General features: G+C 51.0%; 1 protein-coding gene across 1 annotated transcript; it reads right to left on the reverse strand.

Moving 5' to 3' along the window:
* Positions 1 to 681: 681 nt before the first annotated feature.
* LOC125530110 (ethylene-responsive transcription factor ERF061) lies at positions 682 to 2,099 on the reverse strand. The gene has a single exon (XM_048694511.1). The coding sequence runs from the start codon at positions 1,917 to 1,919 to the stop codon at positions 1,071 to 1,073; it is 849 nt and encodes a 282-aa protein (XP_048550468.1). The 5' UTR covers positions 1,920 to 2,099; the 3' UTR covers positions 682 to 1,070.
* Between the last annotated feature and the right edge of the window lie 6,793 nt (positions 2,100 to 8,892).

The raw sequence follows: 8,892 nt of genomic DNA on the forward strand, positions 1-8,892 counted from the left end.
GAGAATTATTCGGCAGAGATTAGTTTCTTATTTTCTTTGCCGGATGGTTGTGTACCGTCAAAAGCATCTTCAAGGCTGCAGCACAATCTGACCGGACTAGCATATGACTAACTGCGACCGTACGGCGGGTACGAATAGGAAAATATTTGCTCTCGACGTACGGGGGATTGACCCGAATCTTTCGAGCAGCGTTTCCTTGCGCCACTCATTCATCCAGACTTGCAGAGCAGAGCGTTTCACTCTAGTCCCTACTACCTGTGATTACTGAAGAAGAATCGCCATGGAGCGAGCGAGTAAATGAAGCTTTGGATCGGCCAACTAGGATTACGAGACATTCCAATCATGCCGCGGAGCCGGGGAAGTTGGGGGATTGGTTGAGAAGTGAGGGATATGCCCCGGCCGTGGAGCCCAGCTCAACAGACTACTGTTTGCGGCACATGCCTGCAGCGACAAATGCTGCACATGTGTCTATCCCTCAATTCTCCATCGCGCGGCTGGACCACAACAAATCTGCAATGTTCCTTTCAGAAAATCAATATGAACGACCCTCACAAGATTTGGGGGAATGCCAGTATACCATACCATGGCCTTCTTCCTCCTCCAGCATCCTCCGCTGTTACTGTGGAGCAAGAAACAGAGGAGGACCAAACAATGGTGCTGGCTCAAGAACGGACACTGAAATGAACGCTTATGTAAGACTGTAGAGGTGCTATGGATTCGGGGATCAGCTTTACAACTTGTCGATGCGATGTGATGCAGAAACTCACGCCACGACACGACAGATGCAGGATACAGTTGCTAGTAATTAGGAGTATGTATCGTCTCTAGGAGACGCCCGATTTTCCTGGGCATTTTATTGCTCATATAGTGACAGGTTAACTGTGATCCTCCCTCCCAACACATGGAGAATCAATCCATCCTACGAGCTCGGCTCCGACAGACAGACACCGCAACCATGTCCACTCCACGCCATGAATGGGATGGGATGGATGGATGGATGGACCTTGGTGCTGGTTGGCTTTGCGTCTGTCCGCGCCTCGGATCGGTCTAGTCCTACTGGCCGGCGGCGGCTAGAAGTTGAGCATCTCCCAGATCAGCTCCGGGTCGAAGGACGGCATCCGCTGCAGCGAGCACTCGAAGTCCGCCGAAGACAGCACCCCCTCCGGCGACCCGTACGACGACGTCGTCGTCGTCTCGGACGTCGTGGCGCTCTCGGAGACGACGGGGCGCGGGGCCGTCGGCGGCGCCGGGGCGGCCTCGGCGCGCTGGGTATTGCTGTTCTGCTGCTGCTTGGCCTCCTCGCGCAGCCGCCTGGCGCGCGCGCGCTTGCGGGCCATGCGGACGCGGATGGCCTGGATCTTGGCGTCGACGGCGTCGCGGAGCTGGCGGAGGGCGTCGGGGAAGCGCGCGTCGTCGGCGCCGTCCATGACGCCGGGGAAGTTGAGGCGCGCGTACTCGCCGCGGAGCCGGTAGGCGGCGCGGTCGTAGGCGTGCGCGGCGGTCTCGGGCGAGTCGTAGGTGCCGAGCCAGACGCGCACCCGGTTCTGCGGCAGCCGGATCTCCGCCACCCACTTGCCCCACTGCCGCTGCCGCACACCGCGGTACATCTTCCTCCCCGCCGCCGCCGCCGCCGCGTCCTGCGACGCCGCGCCTGGAAAGGGAAGCGCGTAACCCGACGAGGAGCTGGCTGCCGCCGCAAGATGGTGGTGCGGCTGCGTGGCGGCGAAGCTGCGGAGGAGCTCGCTCTGGCGGTAGTAGACGCTGGAGCCGAGCGGCGGGATGGTGACCGGAGGAGGGAGGTGGGAGAAGACGGTGTCGAGCGCGGTGGCGCCGCCGGGGGAGAGCAGGAGGGAGGACACCGCGGAGCGCACCTCCCCCGTGAAGCTGGACGGGGACAGCGTGCGGAGGCTGGCGTCCATGGATGATGGCCGCGGCCGGAGCGTGGCGTGAGTTGGTTCGGGCGTTCACGGGCGGGGCGGGAATGGCATCCTTGGCCGGAGTAAAAGGCGAGTCTTGTTGGTGATCGATTAGCTGTGGAGTGTGAGATGTCTGTTTGTCTTAGCCAGGTGCGCGTCGTGTGGCTTTATATAACCCGAGCGCCGTGGTCACCATGACGCCCCCGGGAATTGGGAATGGAATGGATTTTTTACGTATGAACCGAGCCCGACGCCGTTCAGACTGCTAGCCGGGTGTGTGATGTGTCATTAGCTGCGATGCACGGAGTTAATGTGATGCCACTTGGTCAACTTCTCGGCATGTTTACACCCGTAATCGCTCATGTGATCAACCGCCCAAAGAAGAGGAGATGGACACACAGAGAGATCACCATGTTTGACGGGTTCATGTTCACTCCCATGTCAAACACATCAAAGAATTGCATCATTCTGCACTTCTTAAGTCATTGGAGATGAGAAAAAAGAATATCATGCCCTTTATTTCGGCCCAGGTACAGCCTTTTGCTTCGCCTCTCGCGCAAGGGGCACCTAAGACAAAAGAGTTCGTTCCCTCTAGGCTTTCGTCGATAAGCCTATGGATTTGCCTCCCTTTTGTATGCCGCTCCAGCGGCCAGTGCCGGGAGGAGAATCCCCAAGACTCGACTTCGACTAGTAGTTTGTGTTATGGTTTTTTAGTTCTCTCAAGGAGAGTGCTAGGGTCAATGGCGGCGTTTTATCTTTGAGCTGGTCTTCTGGACTCAAGATCTTTCTAGAGTCGGTTCATGGAGATGGACTCGACAAAGATTCAATGTGGATTCCCGCCATCTGCCATGTTGTTAGGGTCTTGTCGTGCATGCGCAATGGCGAGATTTGGTGTTGGGCGTTCTGAATCGATTTTAAGGATTCAACATCGATGACTATGGCTCCAATGCGTCGGTCCTTCGGGCCACATGCACAACGACTTGTCGACTATCATTGACAAGGTCATGATGATTCCGATACGGGAACTGTAACATCGACGCGATGGAGGCTTGTTAGGCAATAGTGGTTGTTCGGTGGTTCACATAAATCGATGTTATTTTTATTATGTTTGGAATGCTTTTATACTCTTGATGAACTTTTACAATAGGTCCGGATCTTTTCCTAGGAACAAAATTCGGTATCCTTCCATGCGGACAACAAGAACAATATGTTACTCCCACCAGTCCTTTTTTACTTCGCATGTAAATATTTGTGTCAAGTCAAATTTTGCAAAGTTTGACCAAATCTAATGATGTTGATTTGGTATTGTGGATGTTGATATTTTTTTCTATAGGTTTGGTTAAATTAAAGATACTTTGACTTCAGACAAAACTTGTATACAGACTAAAAAGAAAGAAAAGAGTATCTTTCTTTCTTTTTTTTGAAAAAAACAACATGATATCTAATAAAACGGTGCAAATTCTCCAAGAAAACAGTTAAAATTCAGTGACCTGGTGTGCACAATACCAACAACGAAAAATTAACAAGGGTGCTTTGTACTTCTGCTGATTTTTTTAACAATATATACGGATCTTATCTTTTTGGAAAAAAATAAAACAAAACAGTTAAAATTCTCACAAGAAGAGCTGATAAAATTCAGTCACCTGGTTTGCGCAATACAGTATATCAACAACAAAAGATGAGTCGCAGGGCGTTGAAATCTGAGTAGTACGACAGTAGCAAGCGCAGGACGTGGCAGTCTGGGGAATCTGGCGGGTGGGTGGAGGGCGGGGGACACGTGGGCCGAGGGGGCCACGCGGGTACGGAGGGGCTGATTGTCAAAGCTGGGAGAAGAGAAGGTCGGAACGGGACGCGATTACGCTCATCGGTCATCACAGCCGTGAAGGAGGCGCCAAAAGCTAACTTTTGGCATTTACGGGGATTGGTTGCGGCGACAGCGGCGTCTCTCCCGCGCCAAAGCCACGTCGCACCGCCGTCCTGTGGCCTGCCCGTCGGCATCGCCTCGCCGTCCGTCCGCTCCACCGGTTGGACGCGGTCCACGGCGATCCGGCTGGCACCGTCGGCGGCCCCGCGTATCCCGCGCCGGAAGGATCGATCGACGATTTCTTCTTCCTTCCCAGCGGGGGAGAGGGAGAAGGAGAGGGAGAGGGGACGGGCGCATGTGCGGCGACGTTAACCCGCGCGGCCCAGCGACGGGAAGGGGAGGCTTGCACGGTTTGTTTGGGTGCCGCGGTACAGGGCTTTGCTCCGTTTTGGGTGGCGCCATGTGTCTGGTCCCATGCCCGTTCCTTTCCTTTGGCACCGATCATCTTCACCTCCCTGAGAAAGTCTCTGCTAGTCTGCTCTGTGGAGACGCATTGTAGCCAGTTTGGCTCGTTGGCGAGCCAAGGGGTGCGGTGCTGAGCACAGTTCAAACTTCCACCAAAAATTTACTGCAGTACTACTACGTACTGCATGATTTCGTGGATACCCTAGCAATTTTGCAGTCTCAACGAAACCGGCCTTAAATTGCCTCCACTCCGTTACCAAGCCCAAACAGTGCCATCGTTGCCGCATCCGCGCGCAGAGGCGACGACCCTCCCTCGCCGCAAAGATGCACATCTTTGTGATGATCCTGACGGGCAAGACCATCACTTCATAGGTGGAGTCCTCGAACGCCATCGACAACATGAAGACCAGGAACCAGTACAAGGAGGGCGTCCCCTCAGACCAATAGTGCCTCGCCTTCTTCACAACCATCTCGAGGACGACTACACCCTCGCTGATACAACATCCAAAAAGGAGTGCACCCTCCTCTACGATGGTTCTAAGTGCATCTACAACCGAGCTCCTCAAGCCGGTCATATACATGCCAGCTCACCGGCACCACTCATATTCAGTCTAAATCTGAGACGGATATGGGAAGGCCTAGACGTGCCGGACACGTCGGATCTGGCCCATGTTGGCCCACCCTACCTCATTCAACCCCATCGGTAACCCAGACCAAACCCTAATCACTTCACTCCATTATACTTCACCCCCAAACTCTGTGTCGGCAATCTCTGGTATACCAGGCAGCGATCCGACTCAAGATCTCCCCATCCATCAAAGGGGGCATCGTCCCATACGGCAAGGATGTACGCATGGCCCTCCGCTTCTCCTGGGAGGAGTGCACCCGATATAGGTCAGAGTCGATCCAGCGGGAATCCCTTGCGTCGACACAACTGTCACTCGGATCCGTCGGGCTGGAGGCGCATATCCTCTGCTTCTCCGGGAGCAATGAGGTTCTTCTGTCGCCCCATCTCCGTTGCGAAGGCGTATGAGTGTTACAGGGACCGTGTGCCCGTCGTGCAAAGCACATGGCGCGAGAGGCCGAGGCCCGTTTCATTGCCGACGTGGCAAAGGCAGAGGGTGTCGCATGCTGCCTTGGATGAGGAAACCGTCTGTGTCTGCATTCTTCAGAAGCAGGAAAGAAGGAGCATGAGCGCCCACCGTCCGAGAGCAAAACGGGACGGTTTGTGCCATTGTCGGACTGCCCACCCCAATGAGGAAAAGGAGGACAGTGATGGGTCAGACAGCTCCGGCGATGAGCGGATCTTGCTTGTTTCATTTTGCATCTTCGAGCGCTACTTCTATGACAAAGACGCCAAGCAAAGGGTAACTATAGATGATCTTTGTCCATAACTTAGTATGTATGTAGAATATGCTAGTTTTGGGTAGTCTGATGGCATGTATTGATTAAATAGCCAGACGCTGTGTGTGGAGTTACATAGAGGTGGTTTGCGATGGATGTGGTTGTATGGATTTGTTAATTTGCTAACTGAGGTACCCGGTTGTGGAAGCAAAAATTTGAGGGGTGGCCAGTCATTGTCCTAGGACGCGCCTGGACACTTCGTCGACATTTAGGAAGCCGGATTCGCTAAGTCCAGCTTTAGATGCTCTAAGAAGTGTGGCCTACATAGACAACAAAGCCTAAAATTAGTTTTCCAATTAAAATAAAGTGAATTCTAACAAATAATTCCAAAATATTTTTTCGTAATACGGAATTTTAGGATATTTTAGCTAGTCTGATTTATTCAGTGTTAGACTTTTTTTAAATGCTGGTTAGATCACCTAGGTTTTCGTTCTTTTCTAAATTATAGATCATTGAGGTTGGTCAACGTGAGATATGTGAGAATTTCAAGCTACTCATGGGTTCAAGAAACATGTATATTTTTGCATGGAATAATTTTAAATACGCTAGCACATCTCAACAAAAAGAACACACAACTGGGGTTAATTTCGGCCTAAGTATAGTGTTGGTCCTATATTACTCTACTGTTGCGGACATGTCAATTCTTTTATTACATTTTGTCAGACTATTTGTGTTTGGTTCTATGCATTTTAGTTATATGTAGAGGCTAGATATTACTCATCATGTTTGTATCCGCTTGATAAAATCCCATTTTATCAAAAAAGTTAACTTTCGGCCTATATATACCTAAGAGGTACGATTCTAGGGCGAAACTGCTGCCCCGACAAAATGAAAAATAAAATCATCAGAAATATTCTGACATAGATAAACCCTTGCAATTATCAACCTTATCAGCACATTTCTTTAACAACTTGAAATTTCCCGGTAAAACTCCGACGTCCTTTTAAAGGTTTGCTCTCTGGCTTCATTGATGAAACCTGTTGAGTTGTACACCAAGACGTGGAGAAGCTAGCATGACATGATCAATCTCCACATCACCGTTGCCCGTTGGGTCAAGGCATTTTCGTTCCGGTGTAGTGTCATGTGCATAAAGTATGTGGGGTGAGTGTGTACGCGTCTACCTGGCACTCGGTATTTCCAACAAGAACAAAAGGTGATTGTAGGCATGTGCTTAGTAGTCGTGTGTGTAGAGAAACGGCCAACGCGTTCATAGCTGGATATTATTCGGCTAAGTTGCTTCTTAGCTGAAATCAGTGGTCTAGATCGGAGTTGACACTTGATCCGATGGTCCCATGGAAAGGTTGGTGCGGGAAGCAACTGCAAAAGTACTCGTTTGTCGTCTAGAGACTAGCTCGTTCACACACAGCCTGCTTTCTTTTCATGCTCGGAAACAAATTTGTGTTTCCTTAAAAAGAAAGGAAACAAATTCGCGTTCTATTTCCTCCGTCCGAAAAAGCTTGTCTCAATCTTGAGCCTCAAATGGATGTATCTAGCCACATCTAGCATTAACTTGATGGTAGATACATCTATTTAAGGGACAAGCTTTTTCGGACGAAGGGGGTATATCTCAAAAGGAAATAAATAGCAAAAAGAAAACAAATTTGCGTTCCACCCAGGAAAAGAACGAATTTGTGTTCCAAGATAAAAGGAAAAGAAACAAGATTATCTCAAGCAACAGTGTGCAAAAGTGCCACGTAGCCACACACACACTTGACAAGATATTCTCCCACGCAAATTTTTCGAAACGAAATTAATGTGGCCAAACCATGCTCGTCCACGCGATCGAGTTTGTTTATGCTTGCACTGTTTGCCGAAATTAAATCGTCCAGGAAAATGACATTGCATAAATTCAAATAATAATTGGTGGAAAAAATGGGCATGATTGCCAATTATCCATCAGGATTGCGAAATGCATGGCAGTTCACGCCAGCTCAGCTCGGCTGGATGCTCGCCCAGGTCAATGGGGTGACCATGCATTCACCGCCGGGACCAATGGCTTTTGGTTTGTGTGTGTGTGTGACCCCCAGCGGGCCATGGCCACAGAACACATGAGCTGACATATCTGTACGCTGCAGCAGTCCTCCGCCCGACCAGCAACCTACCTCCCGTGTCATGTTGCGATCTGCCAAGTCCCCGTGCATGGTCCACTCATAACTGAGGCCTTTTTTGGTTCATAGAATAGGATTATTGTAGGAATAGAAATTTTGTTGGAAATGAGATGACATGTATCTCCAATCCTATGAGTAAGAATAGGAAACGAAATGTCATTTGATTGACACCAAAGGAATTTTTTCATTGAGTCTAGCCTCATTTTTATTTTCCTATGAAATGTGGAGGATAGGAATCAATTCTATGTAGGAATAGGATTCCATTCCTATGAATCAAATGGCTCTAAAAAAAATCCTATAAGAATCATATCCTTTAAAATTCTTATGAAATTCCTCCAAATCAAAGGAGGCCTGACCATCTAGAGAGCATGCATGCGTGGCTCATGCTGCCTCTCCTCCATGACTCATGATCGGTTGTTTCGAGAATGAGCATCTAGAGAAGATGCATGATTGGTCGTCTGATTCGGCGATCCATCGCCCATCCCGCCAGTTTGTTCACATGGTTCTATGACTATACGTTGTGTGAAATGCTGATCGTCCATGATGCTCGTCGTCCCGATCGATCAGAGTGAATAAAGCATTGAAACCCAAAAGGCAGCCTTGCTACAGCAACCGCGCGTGAACTTCACGGGGACGCGGTAGTCAACCGGCGAAGGCGATCGATCACGGAGCATGGTGGAACTTCGTTGGTGTGATGCAGCGACCTATAGCTTGGTGCTTGGACACTTGGCACCGATCGAGCAGCGATCTCACACACACACACACACACACACACACACACACACACACCTACGCCGCGGGACGGGACGTCGCCGTCGCGCCCGTGCGTACTTGTCGCTGCGGGCGATCGCCCCATCTCGCGCGCCGCGAATGGCGAAGCAGTCGTCGCCCCGGGTCGCCGTCGGGCCAGCAACAGCGCCGGACAGGGCCAAAAGAAGGCTTTTTGCCCCGACACCGAGTCACCAGCGCAAACGCGCCTTGACATGGGCTCCTCTTGGACCGCATTTACGCCCGGCATTTACCACCGGCGAGAGAGACGAGACGAGACGAGACGGCGAGGCTGCGATGGAACCGCCGGCGACGCAGGTCGCAGGTGTCACGCCCGCGGGCAAGAGGCCGGCTGCCGCTGCTCCATGGCTCGATCAACGTCTGCCTCGGCATGCCGTTCCTGGTCAAAACCGGAGAAGTTTATCAT

The sequence above is a fragment of the Triticum urartu genome, chromosome 1, assembly GCF_003073215.2.
Source record: "Triticum urartu cultivar G1812 chromosome 1, Tu2.1, whole genome shotgun sequence".
Lineage (NCBI taxonomy): Eukaryota > Viridiplantae > Streptophyta > Magnoliopsida > Poales > Poaceae > Triticum > Triticum urartu.

Coding starts and splice junctions, on each gene's coding strand:
- LOC125530110 (XM_048694511.1), bottom strand. CDS start 1,919: ATGGACGCCAGCCTCCGCACGCTGTCCCCGTCCAGCTTCACGGGGGAG.